At 45.2% G+C, this 23,124-nt stretch overlaps 1 protein-coding gene across 1 annotated transcript in view; it reads right to left on the bottom strand.

Annotated features, from left to right (window-relative positions):
• Positions 1-23,124, bottom strand: part of LOC149349579 (tyrosine-protein phosphatase non-receptor type 23-like) — a 47,632-nt gene that overhangs the window by 18,850 nt on the left and 5,658 nt on the right. The window contains exons 2-15 of the mRNA XM_089578594.1: positions 22,979-23,053; positions 21,366-21,493; positions 20,599-20,725; positions 20,376-20,507; positions 18,782-18,964; positions 17,740-17,898; positions 17,596-17,657; positions 17,158-17,352; positions 16,650-16,715; positions 15,696-15,835; positions 6,797-7,093; positions 1,592-1,755; positions 1,358-1,509; positions 13-206 (exon numbers count right to left, since the gene is read on the bottom strand). Coding sequence (XP_089434720.1) covers positions 13-206; positions 1,358-1,509; positions 1,592-1,755; positions 6,797-7,093; positions 15,696-15,835; positions 16,650-16,715; positions 17,158-17,352; positions 17,596-17,657; positions 17,740-17,898; positions 18,782-18,964; positions 20,376-20,507; positions 20,599-20,725; positions 21,366-21,493; positions 22,979-23,053 — 2,074 coding nt within the window. The remainder of the gene's footprint in view (positions 1-12; positions 207-1,357; positions 1,510-1,591; positions 1,756-6,796; positions 7,094-15,695; positions 15,836-16,649; positions 16,716-17,157; positions 17,353-17,595; positions 17,658-17,739; positions 17,899-18,781; positions 18,965-20,375; positions 20,508-20,598; positions 20,726-21,365; positions 21,494-22,978; positions 23,054-23,124) is intronic.

Raw genomic sequence — 23,124 nt, forward strand, 5'->3', positions numbered from 1 at the left:
GTAAACTCTCACCTTTACGTGCTTGTGCCTCCAGCTGCAGTGCGCGCTCTTCATCCTGCACTTTGACAACACTTCGCACTCTGGTCAGGAGCTTGCCCACATTTGTCTGCATCTTCTTATAAAACTCAACACCTTTCTGGGTTTTGGCCACCAAATCCTCGTAAGCTTCAAAAGATGCTATCAGGGATCCCACCATAGCTTCTCGCCTGCACAGCACAGAAATAATAATTATAATAATAACAGCAATTACCATCATCATCGACTAGGTTAGTGTACAGCCGGGCCAATACGGTTTATGGTGGTTTAATGTCCGAAAGCAACTCAGGCTATGAGGGATGCCGTAGTGGAGAGCTCGAAAAATTTCGACCACCTGGGGTTCTTTAACGTGCACTGACATCGCAAAGTACACGGGCCTCTAGAATTTCACCTCCATCGAAATTCGTCTGCCGCGGCCGGGATCGAACTCGCTTCTTTCGGGCCAGCAGCTGAGTGCCATAACCACTGAGCCACCACGGTGGCCTTCGCAGGGCAAAACGTCGTTCTCAGAATGATTTTCAATAAGCATAATATAATACTAAAAGCCGAGCAAAGAGTAATAAGAATAATAATACTGTGCTAAGAATAAAGTGATTTTCTTTCTATGCAATAACTGCTGTGTTTTGCTGGCCATTACTACTCAACCTCAATAAACTTTTTGACCGTATCCCTCCACTTTAGCCTTTGTCACATTTGATTACGTTTCCTAGAATCTTCCATTCCAAAGTTCACTTCATTGCTGCTATTTCCCAGCCTTTTAGTGCGAAAGCACTCATACGCTCACCAACACCGACCAAGAATCTTGTCAACCGTTCAATCTTTCTTTCTTGTGCCATTGCTAGCAACAGTGATGCTGCTTACCCAAGCTTACCAGAGCCACTTGGGTAAGCTCGGGTAGTAACTCTGGTAAGCTCGGGTAAGTTCGGAAGAGCGTTGCGCCAGCTGCGCGAGAAGTTACTTGGGAAGAGCAACATGGGTTGCACAATCCCTACCGGTGCCTGTGACAGAAACAGCTACCTGCCAGTGCAGTGGCGCATCACTTAACCACTGCACCACTGCGCTGGTAGTGGTACGAGGACTCACCATCATCTATGAATGTTAAGTAGACAATGATCAATTCTGCATATGTGGGCATTAAACCACGAAAGATATCGCGTCATACCCTTAAGGCGGAGCTTAAGTGTCCCCTCCAATCGAAGAATGAACACCTGCTTTCGCATGTTTACTTGGTTTAACTTAGTTAAACCCCTACCACTTTTCATCAGCCTCCAAGTTTATGTCCTACAGGCTGCTATCATGTTTAAAGGGTAATACAACCAACCTTTTCAGTATGTCAGAGGCAGCTTTACGTGTCTCTGCAAAACGGGCATTGGCTTGTGTTAGTGCTTTCAAGATGTTGTCTTGAGCTGCCAAGTTTTGCTCCAACAGTGACACTTCTTGGTCGTGCTTTTTCAGTTCAGCTGCGAAGAATGCCTGCACACACAAAAGAACAAAAATAAAATGAATTATTGGTTGAAAACCTTACCGCAACCCCCAATTAACTACATGTACACACCTGAAGTTCTTCACCTTTGTTCCTTGTCACAATCTGCCGAGTGACATCATCCTTCTGAAGAGCATCTCTCAAATGAGAATGTAGCATTTGCCGCTGCTTCTTCATCTCATCAACTTTATCTAGCAGATGAGAAAGCTCCTTGACCACAGCTTCATTGTTGGGCACTGAAAGAAGGTTTATAACATGACTTAACAGACAACACACCTAACTCACTACACTTACTGCCTTGTCACACAAGCAACCAGCATTTTATAACCTCGTAAGCTACCAGCCTTAAATGACAAAAATACCTTTTTTAAACAAAATATCTACAAGTTAACAGCCCTTTTGCACGTGAGAATGTAGCCTATTCTATAGCCAGAAGTAAATTTTGTCAAGAAGCAGCTTGCAATAAAGAGTGGGGACCAGGGGCCTTCATGTTCATGTGTTCCTCATTGTCCAGACATCAAGCATTTTCCTTGTTCTTTGACATACTGCACCACACTTGCCAGCAGCATTGGCAATGACTGGGCTCATGGCTTAAGTCAGCACATCGTCAGTTTGAAAACCCTGAAGCACAGTTACCTGCCAGTGTCACAAAATTCGGCTCATTTTTGAAGCAAACAAAGAAAAACAGCGCCACGCGGACGCGTCTCGCCGGCACGAGACGAACGGGAGAGGAGGAAACCCCCGCGGAGCGCCTAGCCTGTGTGCGTGTGCTCCCTCTCCCCTCTACCACCGCTCACCGACACGGCGTGCGCCGAGGGGATGAGTCATCCACGACACAGATTTCTCTAGAACGAGCGAGTCGTTTCTACAGTTCTACTGTTAACCGGGGGAAGAGGGGGAACTTGCGTGCGCTAAGACATGTCCCCCCTCCTCTGCACTTGGACGTCGGCTACGCCGCCACGACGGCGCCACGCTAGAACACGCTGGAACCTTCGCGAAACGACTCCTGACTTTAACCAATGGGGACGCGCGGCCGGCGAGAGAAAGGAAGGGAAACTATACGGGAGATACTGCGTGTATGTGCGCGCCTACTTTGGCGCGTACAACAAACAGACTGGAGAGCGAGCCTATAAAAGAAGGACGTTGACCGCTGTCAAGTCAGTCCGGACCGCCATTTAAGCTTCATCGAAGCGCGCCCGTTCGACTCCCGGGAAACACCACTCGGCCAGCATCGGACCAACGTTCGCCAGTCTGCGGGACGGCGTCGTCGTGGAACTCTGGTCGTCGGACTGCCGCAGTGCCCGGTGAACAAATTGTGTTTTGTTTGTTTACCTCTCTCTCATGTGTTAATGCACTTTAGGTGCAATATTGCCTTTGTATTGCATTCTCTCTCGAGTTTAACTTTGCACGAGTTGCATTGCTCTGTTAATCACTTTGTATGTGTCTGTACTAGTGATTGTGAAATCCTCTGTATCGTCTCATCGCTGTATAAACATTGTTTTGTTTGTGAACCTTTGGCTCCGACCCATTCTCTGGCTTGCGACCAGTGAAAGCTGAGCACCGAACGCTCAAAAACCTCTTGTCACTTGATAGCTGGTTTCCGCTGAGCTTGCCACGCTGAGTCGAGGGCATCTCCTTTGAGTTCGAGACTGCTACCCCCACACACTCTAAGGGTGTCTGGGAGCTTCCCACATAAAGGTGCGCGAGGTCTGGGTGACAGCCAGCTATTTTGAATGCACACAATATGCTATCTACACTCTGTCCAGGGGAACATGTACTGCAACAACATGAAAGGGTAGTTTCTACATATTTGTGCTTGCCTTTAATTAAATGTCGACAACCGATTTTTCGGACTCTCTAGATACCGCGAAAACGACCGAAAAATCGGGCAGTCTGGAAAATCAAATTTCACCGAAAAAATCACGAACTTACTACCAATATGCTGGAGGAAGTGGCCAGTTGTATTGCACACATTCTAAAGCTCCTCATGACTATATTTCGTCGCGCGACATAGCATGCACGGACAATGGGCTTTCATGAGCTTGGCCTGCCCTTGGCATGTCGCCGATGAACGCACGGGTTGGGACAAAGTCTAAACGGGAAAGCAAACATGCCGCTGCGGGAATTGCGCTGCGCACGCAGTACGATGGGTCCGGAACGAGAACGCGAAGATGGCAAAACAATAAGAATCGAGAAACGGCCGAAGCCAGCGCTCTGTCGGCGTTGGCCTTGGCCATTAGGCCTAGCGACTAGAGCCAAAATCGGCATCGTATCCAGCGATATGCCCTCTGCGGTGGCTTGCGTATAATGAGGCGCCTTGTCTGTCATCGAAACGCCAGTTGTTTACGGTTTTACTATAGAAGAGTTGCGCTGCAGTGCATTTTGCCGCGGGCACACTGACCTTGCTCTGAAATGCACCACCATTTCCTCCCATGCTTCCCGTCTCCGTGAGGCCGTACGGCTCCTACACGCTTCGCTGCTACTTCTTTCCATTTCGGGATGAAAGACTCGGCACAGATGAGTTCTGTGAACTCAGACTATGGTTCAAGTTCGTGCGGTGGAAGACATTCAAGAACAGCACGAATTCGAAACCACGCGAGCGCAATGTGCCGATTTGTGCAGAATTTCAGCATCGCAAGCTAAGAGGCTCCCTTTAAGCTTGAATTTCGTTTTGTTTGATCAAGTTTTCGATCTCTCCTGCAGTTTGAATTAATGAGGTTCCAGTGTACACATTATATGGGAGCTTGGATAATGGCAGCGAGTGCGAACGAGGTCAGAAAAATCGAGTGGTCAGTTGCGGTGCGTCCGAAATTTCAGGTGCTCTTATACATTGGCTCTATGGGCCATGTCGTGGTGCCACGAAAAAGTCCGAATAATCAAGCATGTCCGAAAAATGGGGTGTCCGAATTTTCAGTTGTCGACTAGTAAAGTAAATCAAGTGACACCAGTCTTATAATAAAACAAGACAAGTGCAGTGACAAACTACAGCTGACCACTTACCTTAGAGAAATGCATGCACTGCTGAGTTTGCTCGAAGCTAAATGTACAGGTAGCACTATCTGCATTGGCCTACAGAGAACTAACTAAACTCCTCCCTCTAAAGGCCGCTGTATGACCATTTTTGAGGCGCATGAGGATACGTCCTTGCGACTCTGCGCACAGGCGCCTGATCGCCCGGGGCGGAAGACGTGTTGTATGATCAGTCAGGCTGGTGGCAACCAAGGCGGACGATTTCAGACTTCTGATATGTGCTCCCACCACTGCAGCCCGTGCGCCTGCCTGTGCGCCTGCCCGTGAGGCAGCACAGGCATGTGTTGTAGCAAAACATGCAGATAACTTGCACTAGCAAAAACCCACATTGATTGTGGCTCATGTTTAGCTGTAAGGTTTTTCATTGAAGGTAAAACCGCGATCGGCTGTGATAGCCATGGATCTCGGCACGGCCAACCCTGACATCCATAAACGAATTCACAACAAACTTTGCAACACCGCAGGCGAGCTTTATCTGAAACACCGTCGTGGGAGACGATAAACATTTGCACTATTTCTATCCCAGAAAGTGAAAAAAGGCATCACAAAGCTATCATGAATATAGCTTTTCGTTTGATCGCTAGTCGGCTAGCCTCATCTAGGAACCGCCCATAGATATGCAACCGTTCTCACAACGGTCTGGGATTTTTGCACCCTAATATCTGAAGAATGCCCCTATTGAAAGTTATGCTATCCCCAAGTATGCAATAACTATTTCAGAACAACGGTGTGAATTGTATCGCGAATTCCCGGGACTAAGGGCGCGAACTAGAACAAGCTAGGTTAGCAGTACATTACTCAATCGTTTGCAATTGCGACCGGGAAATTCACACTGATTTCTCAAATAGCTAAGATGAGGTACCGGTGAAGTCATTAGTTATTCTAACTAGCACACTGCAGTTTTTTTACATGTATTTAATTGCCTTTATTCTGCAGCCTTTTCATTAATCCATGAACAGTAGTTGTCACTATGATCTAAACATGCCTCCTTGCTGTCTCCCCATTCAACTGTTATTGCAAAAGATACTTATCTATTCCCTGATATAAGCAGTGTGTGTCTGAATTATGCATGCATTCAAAATTTAACCATATTTTAGCATACTGCTGTCAAATAGGAATCCAAATATGTGAGAAAATTATGACGTTCCCAATAATCTGGAATGTGTAATATCAACTGTAACTACAGCAGTTCTGCATTTCACAGAAGAGTGACCATGCCGCAATACTGATTTCTCTCTTTCATGTTTTTCGGTCCATTACAAAAGCCAAAATAGAAATACTAGTGTGGCTACAATTGAAGGGGCCAAGCCATGTATCACTGTGCTGAAATGCGTGGCGTTGTTTTTTGCACAGTGACAGCGGGCAACCACTTTTACTTTAGCAGTCATTCCTGACCTCATACTGAAATGAAAATTGCACAAGCCTGGAGAGTTGTGCTGAGAGCCAATCAATGCTGGCACTATGATTGGCTCTCAGCACAAGCTGAACATGAGGCCATGTTGTCTGCGCAACTACAAAGGATTCTAGAAGTGCTCATGTAAATGCAAAACAAAGTGGTTGCTTAGTTGTTGTGTAAAAGGCCATACATGCCATTCTCAACATAATCATAATAAGATGTGGAAGTTGGTAAACTGGCTTACACGTAGAGTAAATGCTAGAAGCAGTTTGCAGGGTTTACATGTTGACCGCTCCCGATGATACTGGGAAAGAATACTTCGTATATTCAGGGAAAAAGGCTACGTTGACCATGTACAAAGACAACTATGTGCAATGCACAGCGCATGAGAATCTGTATATTAGTCCGATAGCAGTGTAAGTTGAAGAAGACGATGATGTGCAATACAGCGTGAGAGTGTGTTTTAATTGAACATGAGACATGATTGGCTGTGGCGATAGCCTAGTGCTCTTATGCAGTGGTCAGTGAAGCTGATCTGGTCGCGGCGCCACAGGTTCAAATCCCAGTCGCGGCAATGTTTATTTTTATTGATTTATTTACTTATGGTTTGGCTTGGTTACTCCAAAGGCGGTGACGTGCCTCAACCCACGAATGGGTGCTTAAGAGCTGCGCTCTAAAAACAGGCGTAAATAAAAATGCAACATGGCAAGTGCTCATGCCTAGGTGCCATTCCTTCTCTCATAAAGCACAGGACCTAAACCACAGCTATGACCTCACAAATACTCCCATGTAAAGAAACCCAAGTGCAGCCAGTCAAACAAAAATTGCCGTAAAAGTGCAAGCATCCTGACCATCCAGCAGCGACACGGAGGGCAGGGCCTTGTCCACCTCCTCCAATGGACTGGAGAGCAGCTTCAGGTTTCCCGAGTGCGCAGCCAGGCTCTTCTGCAGGGCACTGTTGGAGTCGGCTGTGCGCTGGTGCACCTCTTGGTACTTGGCCAATTCAGCCGCTAGCTCTGTCACCAGGTTCGAGGGTGCCCGCTTTCCCAATGCTGTGCCATGTGCCGCTTCCTTTTCCCGTTCCTCCTTCAACAACTGCTCCACTTGTGCTAGGTCCTTGTCCACACTGTGGTAAAGCTCCTTCAGGCCTGCAGCAAATTAGTCATGGAAACATTTTATCAACTGCGATCAAACTTAAGGGGGGACCATTGTCTTGAAAAAAAAATTTTTATTAATGAAGTCACAGTTATGAAATTTTCAGGCCACATGTATTTTTGTGCGCTAATTCTAGCTATGTCATTTAATTTCGTGTAAAACAATTCCTTGAGCACTTGTGCAATTTTTATGCAAGTATTTTGGGAAAAGTTTTGCATAAAATTTGCTGCAGGAAACTCACTGAAATGCATGCCACTGGGTTCTCTTGACACCAAGGAATGCAATAAGGGTAAAATTATCATCCTGGCTATCATAGAACTTGAGTTATAGAGTTTTGAAGTTGTCACTTCAGAAATTAGAAGAAAAGTGTGTATTCCTGTTTCTCAAGTGGCAGCTTCAGTACCCTATAACTCAAGTTCTATGATAACCAGGATTATAATTTAACCCTTATTGCATTCCTTGGTGTCAAGAGAACCCAATGGCATGCATTTCAGTGAGTTTCCTGCAGCAAATTTTCTTCAAAACTTCTCCCCAAATACTTGCATAAAAATTGCACAAGTGCTCAAGGAATTGTTTTACACGAAATTAAATGACATATCTAAAATCGGCACACAAAAATACAGGTGGCCTGAAAATTTCATTACTATATCTAGATTAATAAAATTTTCTTTTCAAGACCAGGGTCCCCCCTTAAGGCACCTAGCAGAATACTCAAGGCAGGGAGCTCCAAGACACCAAGGATATCAAAAGGGGCAGCAGCTGGTAGGCTAATACAGCTTTGAAAGGCACTCTAGACTAGCAGCCTATGGTGTATAGCAAAAAGACCATGCCAAAAAATGATCTAGGTGAAGCTAAGGTGCAGGAAAGCATCCGTACACGACACTTGTCCTCACTGAGGTTGCAGCCAGCATGGCCAAGAATAAAGTGAACTGCCTCAGCATAAAAAATGCAATTAATAAGTGTTGCTCCATCATAAACATGACAGAGCAGCCTGTAACAAACTATAGTGCAAAACATTAGGCTGCTAAAGAAATGATTTGGCAACTTTTAAGAAATCTGTGGATGTCAGGCATTCATTCAAATAACTAGGGCATGTGCCAGTGTGAAGAGAGTCGCGCATCTTACATCGGCTATGGAAAAAGGCAGAAAGCTCTGAACAGCAATGCAGCACAACTACTAAACAACTATTCACACGGGCGATGAAATCCCTCCCTAAGCAAGGACGACTGTGCACACGTCGCCCTTCGAGAGCATGTGCGGTGACGCAGCTTCCAGTCTTGCTCTAACTGGCACAAATGATCCCCCCTTCCTGTGTTTTTTTTTTTTTTTACAGGTGGGGCTTGTGGCATTTTTTTTCACGTCTGCATGTTTGCTGCCCGTGTTCTGCGGGGCGCCCGTGGTGGCATCCCCTTCCTTTGGTCAGAGATTCGCATGGTAAATATGATGTCCCTCTCAGCTACTGGGTACGTGTGGCATGGGGGGGAGGAGGTGCCATGGGGAGGCATTATTTGGACAACACCCCATGCACCGCTTCATGCCTGGGTTTACCCATGTGAATACTGCTTAAAATGCATTGCTTCTATCAATCAGTGGCCTCTGGCCCATGAGTGAAGCAGATCATTTCTTATGAATGCTGAAACTAACACAAGGCAATCTTTCAAAGCAACCAATCATATAAACGTGCGTAAAGGCCGCACCCGTGTACGGGTCACGCACTGTTTTCCCGAAGGAAATATTAAAAAAAAAAAGATCCGTGTAAGTGCGCACCCAAACTTTCCCCGACCCACGCGGGAATAGCCTTCTAAATGCATGCGCCGTGGCCTCCGTGATCAGCTCTGGCTGCGAGCAAAGGTGCACATGATCGCGGAGGCCGTGCACGCGCACGGGAGCTTCCAGGTACCACCCACGGACGGCGCCTGAGGCCGTGGCTCATCGTCGTCGTCAACCTTTTCCTTCGGTACGAGCTCCCGCTATCCATATTGGCATCGGTATCACCAGCTCCAGCTTTTTGTAGCTGTCAAAGGCACGGGAGTTGTGGTAGCGTGTGAGTTCACCGTAGTTGTGGCTATCGCGTGCTGCCGCCGAGCGTTGCAATTTTAGCATGATGGGAAAGCACCTTAATGCCTACACAGCTGGGAGTTTGCTCTGAACACGGCAAGCGTGCGGTGGGCAGGAAATTCGACGTGGCCAAGAAGTGTGTCTGACGACGATGCAACCAGAAAGGATGCATTGAGGAACACAAGCTGCAAAAAGTGTGCTTTCCGAGGCAAGTTTCCCGAACTGGAAGAAGAGCTGCTCTGCTGTATCATGGAAGTGCGGAACAACGGCTATGCGTAGCCAGCAGACATGCTGTGCGACTTGTTGTGGGATGAGTGTGCACCAGAGCACAGCACCAGCTCGGAGTTGGAAGCCTCCGTGAGTAACGACTGAATGTAGAATAAATGCCACTCATTCCCTGACTGGCATCTTTACTCAATTTTTTTTTTTTTCCTCACACATCGCGTGTATGGGTTGCACCTCGAAACTTGGCCCTCAAATCTGGAAAAAAAAGTGCGTCCCTTAAACGCATTTATAGTTTCCGTGAATAAATAGTTTCATTCGCAGATAATATAGCCGCAAAATAAGCCTGCAGAAATAAAAAATACGCGCAGACTATTTGCTTCTACGGATTACTACACATTACTCCGCCGATGGCAGAGCGGCAAGCCGCCACGGGACTGGGTGAAAGGCACTCCACGCGTTGGTCGACTCCGCCCACCGTACGGGGAGAATTAAAAAAAAAAAAAAGGCAGGAGCCGGACGTTAATTCGATTTAATTAGGGAAATCGGCCACACAGTGCAATAACTCAAAGTTTCTAAGAATGCTCGGAGCGTGTAGATTGAGTTCCCGCGACAAGAAGACGAGTTCAGATTCCTCTTCACTGCACCTTTAAGAACTGTCTGGATTAAAACAGTCGTGCCCTCTACCTCCCTGCACTAGTCTGCAAGCGAAAAGACTCCGTGATACTGAGCAGTCCCCCCCAATCCCCCAAATAACTCGTATATAACACCTATGTGACGACAACACAGCTATACTGCTAAAAGAATGCATAAATTTGGCCTTTTCTTGAAGAGCATTGTACACATGTGACAACCAACAAGTCCAACATTGTTCAAATGCACTCTTGAGATTAAGAAAGACCTCAAGAGAAGAGGGTCCCCTGTCATTGCCCCTCAACTCTCTCAATGAACCCTAGTACTTGGTTCTCAAATTGGATTCAGCAAAACCGTCAGGATACTTGGTCAGTTTTTTGCGTTTCCCCAAGTTTTTATGTTCATGCATGCTAACATTCTTCACACCCTTTACCGTACAAAGTGACAAAACAGTAACTGTTTACAGCAGACTATTTCACTAGTGATGAAATATATCTGTTAAGGAGCTCTATATATGCGGAATTTTTTTTTTTTTTTGCGTCTGCAAGTTCGGTAGGAAGAACAGCGAGGGAGCATGAGGCATCTATGCACTTTTTGAAAGCCAGTGTGATTTCCACAGGCTGAAATGCTTCGAAAGCTCATATCTACACAGATGGCAGCTTACAAATTACCAAATCTGACACCTGAGAACATTGAGCAAGCATGCAATGTATGCCACCTGCACTCCATGTGAAGTGCATTTCCTGGGTGCAAAAACGTATCCTGCTAAACATTTGTATCACAGTGACCCAAATGCAGCAGTGCAGCATTCACAGTGCAGCAGTGAAGCATGAGAGGCATGGGTACTTTAGGTAAAAGCTCAATAACAAAACGGGCAGAAATAATCAGTAGCATGCATTAAGGTAACTATACGAGTATAGTTATGCATAAGAGTATCACAGCTGCCACTCTTACAACCCTTAGGCCGTAGAAGATTGGAGCTGAACCATTTAACCATTTAAGGAAATGAGGTAGAGGCACAGCCTTTTGAAATCTGGGTGCAGAACTGAATATCTCTGCAAGGGTTTTGCTGGGATTCGTTTGTGTCCGCGAGGGCAGATCCTTGGCAAGCTACTGATATGCCCCACTGCTTAGCAGCGCCAAAGCCTTGTCCTCGTAGTTGCAGTGGTTCATTACTCCAGTAGAGCTGCCTTTGTCAGCTGGGAGATTAATGATGGTGGCGTCATCTCAGAGTCCAGGGAGAGCTTTTCCTTCTTGTGGGACAGGTTACTCGGAAGTTTTTAGGGTACCTTGGTGATGACACCAATTGCTTTCAAATGGACTGCTCTAATGTGTGGCTCCAGGCACTGGATACCGTCCTCAACAGCAGTAGCTATTTTTGGAGGGGGGGGGGGGGGGGGGGGGGGGGGTAGCATGCAGGTTGAACCCATGCCCTTTTGCAAGGACCGAGGATTCATAAGGGTTAGTTCACAAGATGACAAGATGAGAGGTTCTTTATGAAGCTGGTGCTTGGTGGATTTGGTTGCTTATGCTGCTGCTTGAGCATGGTAGTAAGTTTCTTTTCTTGCAAGGCACAGTGCTTGCCGGCCTCAGCCGCTACGGCGTCTCTGGCAAAGGTTTTTATACACGGCAAGAGTTCAGGTATCCTATGTTGCAGTTGGCATCGGTCAAAGAACAGTTTCAACTCTTTTCAGTGTAGAATGAGTTGCACTCGTGTATGCGCGTGCTTAGAAAACGTTGCTCAGCTTTGGACACCAGCTACAGGCCTTCTGGTATGGTGACAGGCGGTTGACTATACAAGCGCTTAAAAAGCCAAGCCGAAAATTGCCCAGAGTCACACCTGATGACGGAATAGAGCAGGTTCCAAAATGCCGTGTTATCTCAAACCTGGTTGGCATTACTGTCTCACTTAAATTAAACTGATGGTGTTATTATATGAGAGCTAATTAAAGCGGGTTTCTACTGTATAGGATACACCATCACAGTGATAAAACTACTGTTTATACAGCAATGTATCCCAGGCATCAGCAAAAGGCGAGTGATCAGAAATCATAGCTACCTCTGAAGGAAAGCTGTTACAATCTGAAATGGCAAGGAGGAGTGGCGAGCATTTAAACTTTTTGGTGAATGCAAATATGGTACTAGTCCTGAAAGGATCCCGTACTATTAGCACAGTCAGCTGTCACTAACGCACCAACAAGCCAGCCTCAGCTCTTTTGGCTCAGCACACAATCCTTGGCTCACCTGGATAACATCTTGGCCAGCAGGTAGTAAAAGCCCTAGCACAGTTAACCTGTATGTAATGAACCTCTACGTAACGAATTCTTCGATATTACGAAGTTTCTCCATTACCCCACGTTGCCCCCATTGAAATGCATGTACTTGTGAACTCCATGTAACAAAGGTCTGGCGGTGGTCGACCACGATATAACCCTCGAATCTGGAAAAAAAAGTGCGGCCCTTACAAGTGTTTATACGGTACTCTGTGACTGCCCTCGTTTTGAGTAAGAGCGTGCCTTCCTGGCTGCTACTCTCCGACGCTTGGACTCTCGTCCTCGGTCCTGTCTATAAACTTTAAGCTAAGTGTGCGCCCTCTGTCCCCTTGTCATAGTGGTCGATGGACACTTGAAAAACTAATTTCGTTGCCGCTCTTTTGTTCCCCTTTGTTCCCCTCCCCACGTGTATGGTAGCCTGCTGGGCATCGCCTGGTTAACCTCGCTGCCTCTCCGTCATCCTGTTTCACTCTTTCTCCCAGGCAACCTCACTCACTGCTTGTGCAGGACATTACTTCACCTGTCAAAGTAGCGTCACTATGAAATTTTGTATGGACGTTCTTAGAGGGACCATGAAAAGAATTAAAAGCCGCTTGTAAATGTTAGAAGTTATGCTCAGAAGCACTGACACCAAGTATGAGTCTTCGGAACTGAGCCGGCAATTTATTATGGCTTTTTAAAAATCGCGTTTTTTAAAATTCGCGGGCCGTTTGGTGTCTTCGTAGGGAGCGATTTTGAAACCAAAACCGGGAATACAGACGTCACTAGTCCCATGACGTCGGTAGGCCACCACACGCTGTCATTCGCTCGAGCCGCGGCAGCTACGACGTCACGGGCACACTTCCGGTAGCGGTGAAAATTGTCTGCTCGAGGCGCCGCGCGACCCCCTCGGGCAAGCGCGGGCCAGGGCATTGCCTTCACGCATATGTTTTCAATTTACCTCTGCCGCCTCTTTCTGCCGGGAGTTCGGGAGCAAAGAAAGCGCCGAGACCGGAGAGACGCTGCCGACGCACGCTGCTCCTCGGGAGTGTGACAACCGGAAGTCGTAAACCGAACGTCAGCGAATGACGTATTCATGGGCGGAGCCCAGTCCTGGAGCTGTTTTCTTTATTTTTTTCTTGGTGCTCCGCGTGTATGAGTTGAGGGGGGAGAGGAGGAGCGTGATTTTTAATCGTCTATAACTTCGTTGTTATTCATGCTAGCTCGAAAATTCTTTCGCTGGGGTGACGAGTGATGGATTGCCTATCTTTATGTAATCTCAATTAATTTGTTTCATAGTCCCTTTAAGTGGGGACACTGGTCTTAGATCTATTTTCCTTATTTTTAGTTCAATCCTAATGAAACTGTACCACCTTGCTCAGTTTTTTATACTGATTTCAACAATGAAATTACCTTTCTCATAAATTAGTCAGTTCCCAAGATAATTATATTTAATTAGTCATTCATTAGTACCTCAGTACAAAAAAAACTGCTCAAAAAAAAATCATTTTTAATCCATGGATACATATTACAGTGAGTGAAGAGTGCAATAATCAAAACCATTTTTCCATCCTACCCTCATTAGTAATTTTACAGCACTTGGAATATCAAAGTTCAAGGTGTGAATGTAATGCATCGATAAACTTTGTGAAATTACAAATTTATGAAGTGCAATTGAAAAAATCTGCTTCAATTATTGCACACACTGTGCCTTTAGCTTTTCTTAGCAAACAGACATCTCTATCTGTCCTAGATTTTGAGATATCGACATACTAAGGCACCCATGTGTCCAAAATTTTCACGACATTAAATTGTCTGCAACTGCATAAGTTCAACCCACACGATGATCTGAATTTCGTATTATGGTCAAAATGTTGATTTCTTGAAGGAAAATATTTACAGTTGGAAAATAATAGCTGTAGGTTCCACAAATGTCATTTTTAAAAATCGATTTTTTGGCCATTTTTTGGTCTCAAAGACCAGTGTTCCCCCTTAAGGTGCACTGAAGAGGAATCTGAACTCGTCTTTTTGCCGCGGGAACTCAATCTGCACGTTCTGAGCATTCTTAGAACCTTCGATTTATTGCCCTGTGTGGCTGATTTTCCTAATTAAATCGAATTAACGTCCGGCTCCCGCCTTTTTTTTTTTTAATTCTCCCTCGTACGGTGGGCGGAGTCGACCAACGCGTGGAGTGCCTTTCAGCCAGTCCCGCGGCGGCTTGCTGCTCTGCCATCGGCGGAGCAATACGTAGTAATCCGTAGAAGCAAATAGTCCGCGCATATTTTTATTTCTGCGGGCTTATTTTGCGGCTATATTATCTGCGAATGAAACTATTTATTCACGGAAACCTACAAAACAAATTAAGCGAAAGCAAAGCCTCCACGGAGCTGGCTGCAAGGCACTCCACGCATTGGTCGACTCCGCCCACCGTACGATGGAGAATTAAAAAAAAAAGGCGGGAGCCGGACGTTAATTCGATTTAATTAGGAAAATCAGCCACACAGGGCAATAAATCGAAGTTTCTAAGAATGCTCAGAACGTGTAGATCGAGTTCCCGCGGCAAAAAGACGAGTTCAGATTTCTCTTCAGTGCACCTTTAAAGGATATGCACAAGCTGTGTGCATATCCCACATGCATACAAATGGTAAAGTTGCAGTCGGAATGTCTCTACGAATTGATTTACTATGTAAGGTTCAAGCCATTTCAACAACTGGTTTTGCAGAAAAAAGGCATATACAGTAGTACCAAAGACTTCGTAAAAAGATCTCAAATGTGATGCGTAGAATTGAAAATTACCTCAAGAAGTATTATGAGGTAGTTGACTAATGAGAAAGGCTCAAAAGCACAACAATTTTTCAAATTTTGTTCTTCCCACCAAATACCTCGTCAAGCTGTACACCCATGCTTGTAAAACACTCATAACACCAAGGAGGCCTCCTAGCGAAAGATAAAAATTCACTGAGTGACTTGTTTGATAGTTCGTAGTATTCAGCATGCAAAAATATGCCACCAAGATACACCACTTTCTTTTTTCCAGCACCTGAAGCAAGTGGGACACATGTCCGGTTGCACTGCTGTACAAAGGGTTAGGAAGAATATTATCAAGAATGGCCAGGCATAACGTCGCTAAAAGAAATGTCTATGTAGAGCAATATTAAGGAACCTATAATTCTTGGGCACATTCTGACAACCATCCTTGAGAAAAAAAAAAAAAAAATTGAAGTACTGAATGCAAATTCTTCTATTCCAAGTATGTTACAGTTCCATTTTAATCACACTGCAAAACATGCAGAGCCCAGTTTTCTTTTGGGGTAGGAATGATTTTCCAAAGAAAACTAACTGCACGTTACATGACTAAGGCTGTTTGTAAAATAAAACAAGGCCTTCCGAGTGCCAGGTGCAGTGGAGGCAGCATTGCGCAAAACTTCACCTTGGATTGTGAGAACCAGGTCACTGACGGCTGTGGGGCACACACTCAGCCTGGCACAGCACTGGACCACCTCTTGTGGCACTGCCTGTGCATCCATCACCAGCATGCTCTTATCCAGGTTCAGCGATGACAGGAAGGCTCTGGAAGTCAAGCATTCATGGTAAGACAACAGTTACAACCAGCGAAGTGAAGAACTACTGACGCCAAAGCTGTGACACAGATGTAGTTATGTGACATGCAGGCATGATGCTGACATACCAGCGCAAGCTAGTTGAAGTGCAACCTCCGACTGATGCCAAAATGTTGACAGGGTCTGTACCACTGATTTTATATCAACTGGCAATCAGCCTAATATACACCGAGTAGTTTGGAGCTACCAAGAAAGATTGAAAACATAATGAGCCCCTGCCTGCACCACTGATGCACAACAGGTTAGCCTAATATATATACTTTAGGTTTGGGAAATTAAAAAAATAAATAAGAATAAGAGTCCTGCCCCACAGCCTAATCTACACGGGCAATCACTGCTATTATGAACACGAACATGCAAGTGAACGCTTTTCGATGCTGCTGCAATAATATATTTCAATATCCAAGAGGTCTTCACTGATATCAAGAGTGAACACACAGCAGGTGATGCGGTATTAGAACAGATGATGCGGGAGCATCTCAATGACATGGTGCATGCGAAAGACCTGAGCACCCATGTTCATTGAAATGTCGACCACCCCTGTACAAGCACGCTTCATACTGAGAGTGACAAATATTTAAAGGACGTGGGCAGACTGCAGCTTATTATTTGTTAACTTTGCCGATAGGACAATGTACACAGCACACATTAATTATTGACAAATGACAGCACTAGGGGGCTGCAAACAGTAAATGGCTACAGCAAACCACCAAGGGTCTTGCTATATATATCAAAAGACTAGTGATGTGATTCCTTCCACTTACTCCAGCTCTTCGTTCTTCTTTTCCACACGACTGGTAACTGAACGCAGTAGTCGTGCCTTTTCTTCACTGTGAGAGAAATAAACCAAGTGTTAAACACAAACGCCCCACTCAGAGCCATTTCATTATTTGCCTCATAGCTAAACAACATAGATGGCCTGTTAGCACAAGACACACCTATCACGCTATGTTTGAGCTACACCATCAAGCAAACACAACTGTTCCGTCATGCAGCAATGCAGGGACGTACTCCAAGCCTGCCTCTTGTGCTGCCAGTATGAGGGTAACACAACTGAGCAAGTAGCTGGGGTCACTACTAATTTCAACACTGCTGCTGCACTAGAACTGTGGGAGGCATCAGTAAGTTACAAAGTATATCCCTCACTAAGCCTAATCTTGTTCATCCCATGGAAACAAACTGAATCAACTACTTCGCTTGTCAGCTTCTAAATGTATGAGAGGGCTGCATCCTGTCAAGGTGCACAAACATTTTAGAGCAAAGTAAAGTCACCTGTAAATAGAGGAAGCCTCATGCGCTTCTATTGGAACCAGACGAGCAAAGATGTCAGGGCCGCTGATTTCTGGATCAGTAGGGCTGAATGAGATGCCTTTGACCAGGTTGGCTCCTTTCACTTCCGGCAAAGACTCCACAGGGGGCACTTTTTCATGGTACACAAACTCATTCTCCTTCTTGGCAGCTTTAAACCTGGTGCAGTAAACAGTGTTCACTGAAGAGAGGCGGCAGTTGACTTTTTCCTTCTTTCTGCCTCATGAGAAAGCTAAAAAAATAAGTACTTCAAATATCAAATTGTGAAAGTTTTCAAAATGATGGCTTAATTAGGAATAAATATAGATCAATTTCAAACATTTTCAATTTTCACTTCTCGACACTTCAAACACCACGGTAGACTGCAAATATTACCAGCTATGGCAAATGAAAAATCCTTACTTTCCGCCAATGACATCCATTGCAAATGAAAGTGTTTCGCTGAGATTCTCTTCTTCCAAGCCCTGTGCAAAGTGAATGGCCAAAGTTAAAGGTAACCATTAAAAAAAAAACAAGCACTAGTCAATCAGATGGCCACAAGCTTACCTTGGCAATGGAGGTTGCCTCATTCAGATGCTCCACAGCAAGTTGATACCATGCCTGACGCTCGCCCATTTTCTGAGCCTCTTCAGCTTGGTTACCCATGTGCAGGCATGACACACTAAGGTAGTAGGCCATTTTGAAGTCCAGGATCTTCTTCCATAGCTGAAAATTGAGCCGACTGTTATGTAACATCCCATTGGTTTAGCTTTCTTTTATGCGTACCATATTGCAATCACTCAGTTCAGCCCTTGGGCGCGGCCGGGCAGCCACCAAACCACGTGACGTGACGTCACGCGGTTTGGTGACGTGACGTCACGCGGTTTGGTGACGTGACGTCACCAAACCACTTGGAAAAAACAAAAAACAAAAAACAAACGAAAAAAGGAAAAAAAAAGAAAAAAAAAAGACGGCTGAGCATGGTGGCGGTTGCCACCGCCCCGTTTCAAAGGGGGTGCTCCTATCCATCCATCCATCCATACATACGTCACGGAGGAAAAGCTGCTGAGAAAATCGAGTGCCGCCAAGCAATACCTCGCACAAAAAGACCGCGCAATATGCAACGCATTCTTGGCTTAACCAAGCTAAGCCTGGGCATCTTTTTTCATGCCATGTATGACACTTGCCCTGAAGAGATGCATAACACTGGTGCTCAGCCAAACAGCATAACTATAAGACAGACAGAAGGTCAAATGCTACCAAGAAAACGTTACAGCAAAATGGAAAAATTTCTCCATTTCAGAAGCTACAGACTGAAACAAGGTTTGAAAACTAAGCAAAGTTATGGCAAGATACAGGAGATACTAGATCCAAGATACCACCTAAAACTCTATTTATGAATGAAAAGGACACACCTAACACACACGAAGTGCTGTCTAGGCCTACAAGGTTACATGGTGCAGTAAAGAGAAGTGGACACCGAAGAAGAACACCCTACTAAGGCCAACCCTCCCCAACCATTCCAGTGCCTTTAGCACCAAGACTGTGCAGTCTGAGCATAATTTAACACACTGCATCACAAGTTACGCCAGTTAAAATTCAAACATACCTTAGTCAATTTGGAGCCAACTATCTCTTGTATGGAGCCAGAATCGGAACTTGATGAGCCCGCAAGCAGAAGCGACACAGCTGCACGAAAGTATTCAACAACTTGAGCAGCCACTTTCGCTGTGATGGAAGACTTGCGCCGGTCCAACATAGACTTCTCCAGAATGCATTCTTGTGCTTGGCCCTGATGAGGTAAAAATAGAGAAACAAGCTTTTATGGCACTAACAGTCAAGTACAATGTTGTACCAGAGGGATATTGCATAACATAAAGAGGCAGAATTAATTTCAGTTTCCGTAAAGAGATGCCACCTCACAGCACAATGTGAAAAATTTGCATGCGAAAATTAAAATCACATATTCGCAGCATCCATTTGAATATTTTACAATGTCGAACACAGGTATCGCACAAGTGCGCTGTACAAGGTCAAAAATACCGTGCACTGTGCAGAATATTCCACACATTCAGGACCCTGAAGAAAATCATACAAGAGCTAGAATACACACTAATCCACATGGATCTCATGGCATGTATTTGACAAAAATTAGAGGGGCATTTAAGCTTTGCCTTAAGCATATGATGCAGTAGTGGTCCGTGGTCCTCTCTAATTATACACATGCTCATTAAAATACACCCGTAAGATACCACTTAACGTGAAGGATGACATGACATACACTCCCGCTTGTTGCCAAGCCACACAAGTGTGGCTTGCATGGTCCAGACAGTAGCGTGTCTGGCTCACAATTGAAGGGTCGTGGAATCCTGCCTAAAATTCTTCAAAATTTTTCTTTAAGCCACATGAACTACTTTATAAGGTTAAACCATACGAGACATGCGGCAATCTTTAATTTGCATTACATGTCATGTTTTACTCACTTTTATTAGACACATGGCATTGCGTTTCACATGAGCGTTACGAGTTGTTTGCAAATTCCCACCCAAGGCCATGTGACTGTGATGTAATGACACTATCAACAAAACAGGATTTTCGTATCCCAATGCCACCGATTCCGGCTTTTCTGAGACACAAACTCCTTAACGCTCGCTACTGCATTAAAAATGCAAGAGTTTTCTGTACAGTTAACCCTTGGTGCAAGCTTACATTACACCATGTAGCTAAGTAGAAGCTTGTTTGGAACAGCATGCCAAAGCACTTTTGGGGTCATAAGTAAACGACCCCTTAACTGACATCCCTAGGACATATTCCTTCAAATGCGGCAATTATGTGAGCATACTGGTATGACAAATGAAGAAACCAGTGATAACAAGACATAGGACCAGAGAAATGAATGGACCTACACTACTAATAGGTCTACTTATGACACAGCATTTGCATCAGGCAAATCACCTTGCTCGGCTGCACACAGATGCCAATGCACAGCTATCAATGAATCGAAAAGTAAAGAAGCTCATTTTGGCAGTGCACTTTACAAAACCTAAACAAAGTAAATATTACACTGTCAGTAATAAAATCCAAAGCACCTAGCCAAACAACAAATCTACCCCTAAGCTGAATTTTTTTATGTTTAGGACTAAACCTTTTACGCATGCAAGAATCTGACGAGCAGCTTTGAACATTATCAGAGCATTACCCACCAGAAAAATGTTCACAAAGAAGAGCAGGAGATCATGGGACATGTCACTGCCCTTGGGCTGTGGGAAGAGGTCTTTCACTTGACTCAAGGCCCAAGCAGCACACTGAAAATGCGTGCAGGCTATCTTCATCCCCTGGAAACAATGAACCAAAGACTAGTAAATGGAAGCCACAAGTCAGACGTAATACACCATAGAAAGAAAGTCACCGAGAAGAAGACAGTACCTCAGAGCTGCTCCGGTTCTCAAGGGCCCCAAGCTTGGAATGCAAAGCGCCAATATTATAGAGAATGCTGGCTTGCTCATACTTGATATCCATGATATTGAATACCATTCCAGAATAGATGTCAGTCCTGCATGGTTAGCTTCAGTCACATTCTACAGCTTGCAAGACATCATTCACTAAAATGATGGCTGCTAACCACTAGTGTCCAGTGACACTCCGTGTGCATAACTGCTACCAATGGGAGAATAAATAATAATGATTGTCACACTAGTGTATACGCATTTTCAAAAATCAAAGTTGTGACTTCGATGACGTCTTTCGCACTTGCGGGCTTTCGATATGAGCGGTGATTAGTGTCACAATCAATGAAGCTTTTAGAGGACACTGGTGTTACGGAACCGTGACAGAGATGCAGCCACTTAAATCAGTGACTCAGGCAGAGCAATTGCCGACAGGCCACTGAAAAGCTAATCCCGCCTGCACGTTTACACAACCACTGCCAACCAACTGCACTACAGGACAGTGCACTACATCTTAAGTGAATTTTAACTGCAACAGCCACATGTCAGAATCAATCAAATAACAGCAATGAAAACTAGGCTTCACAAACAAATGTGCAAAATGTGTTCATGAGGGCTGTACTCAGTAGAGAGTGCCCTCGGAAATGAATATACCTGCCGTGTACGCTCACTTTGACACTCATTCTGTCCTACTTGTAGCAAGCAGTAACTGAGCCTTCCTTATAACAGTCAATAAAAGAGGCGCACCACATGAATGGAACACAAGCTGCTCCTTCATCAGTCATGGGAAATCTGCTCTGGAGGCACAGCAGTTGTGAGTAGTACCGCTTGAGCACACTGCAGCCCGTGAAATCTCTGGATACCTTGCAGGCAGCCTGAAAGGAGGCAAAAAACAATCTTATAAGATGCAACAAGGGGAAAAAAGCAAAACAAACACACACACGCAGAGGCATCACAAGGGTGAGCGATACCCGGTGCAGTAATCCGGCAAGTCCCCCCCCCCCCACCTCCCTTTATGCGTCACCTCCTCTGTCCTCATGCCATGGTTCGCAGCCTATCTGTGCTTCCCTCAACTGCACCCCTCCATATACCTTTCCATTAAGAGCTCCCTGGCATCGCCAAATCGATTACTGGGCTGTTGTGAACACTTGGCACTAACACGGTGGCACTAGCACGGTGGAACCAACAGCGGTGCCAGTCTGCACCAGCCTAGACAGGAGGCGTTTTGACATCCTTCTCACCCAATGAAAAGGTCTACACTGGGCAACAACTCTTTTTGGTAGTAAAGAGAAAGCTACAGGAATGGTACATCTATAACTGTGTCACTCTGCCAATAGTTCGGCCACAGGATGGCTGCCTCGCACGTTGCTATCTGCACAGTTGCTTCACTCCATTGCTAGTGCAGCTGGTGCCATCTACGGACGCTTCCTGCAACCATACATACTTAAACAATTCCTTGTAAACAAAGTAACTGTTTTTGCCACGACTCTCCAAGGTTGAATATGTGCAGTTAGTTATTTTAAAAATATGCCTTAAAAACCTTAAAAAACTTTGAGATCACTGCGGCAACCCACACAGGGACAATGCAAAACCGAAACGTCCACATACTATATCAACATCCGTGGTTGCTCTGACGTCCATGTACTTAGACGTCCATGGCTATTTTGACGTCTAAGTGTATTTTTTCAGGTTTAATTAATTAACTAATTACACGTCATCAACCAAATTTTTCCCCAACATTATATCACACACTACCTGTCACAACCACACTTTCACACATTTATCTTTAGAGAACAGACATAATCCTGTGGACAAAATTGCCGACACTTTTTGCTGCCGCGACAGAGCCATATAATGCTCTCGCATTAAAATGAGTATTACCAACATACTTTGTTTTAAGGGGAAACTATTAACTGAAACCGGACTATATTCCACTGTGTAAGAAGAGAGGGCATGATTCGGCTCTTCAGGTTTGGCTTCATTGCCAAGAAAAGTTCTGGTTTGGTTTATTGGTTTGGTTTATGGGGGTTTAACGTCCCAAAGCAACTCAGGCTATGAGGGACGCCGTAGTGAAGGGCTCCGGAAATTTCGACCACCTGGGGTTCTTTAATGTGCACTGACATCGCACAGTACATGGGCCTCCAGAATTTCTACTCCAAAGAAATTCGACCGCCGCGGCCGGGATCGAACCCGCGTCTTTCGGGTCAGCAGCCGAGCACCATAACCACTGAGCCACCGCGGCGGGGCCCAAGAAAAGTTCTCTCAAGAGTTAATGCCAGGGTGCATGTACGCACACACATGCAGACACACACACACACACATATGCACGCACCACACATACGCAAGTCAAACAGCCTCACCATGCGCAGGGCTTCCAGTTCTCTGATCTCATTGTTGTATGAATCAGGGTCTTCAAGGTAATGCTCTGCAATGTACTGAAATAGCAATAAATTGATGTTAAATGCAAGTTAAACACACCTAAAAAAAAAGTCAAGTCAGCTATGAT

This window comes from Amblyomma mixtum, chromosome 3 (assembly GCF_055824585.1).
Source record: "Amblyomma mixtum isolate Tamu chromosome 3, ASM5582458v1, whole genome shotgun sequence".
NCBI classification, from domain to species: Eukaryota; Metazoa; Arthropoda; class Arachnida; order Ixodida; family Ixodidae; genus Amblyomma; species Amblyomma mixtum.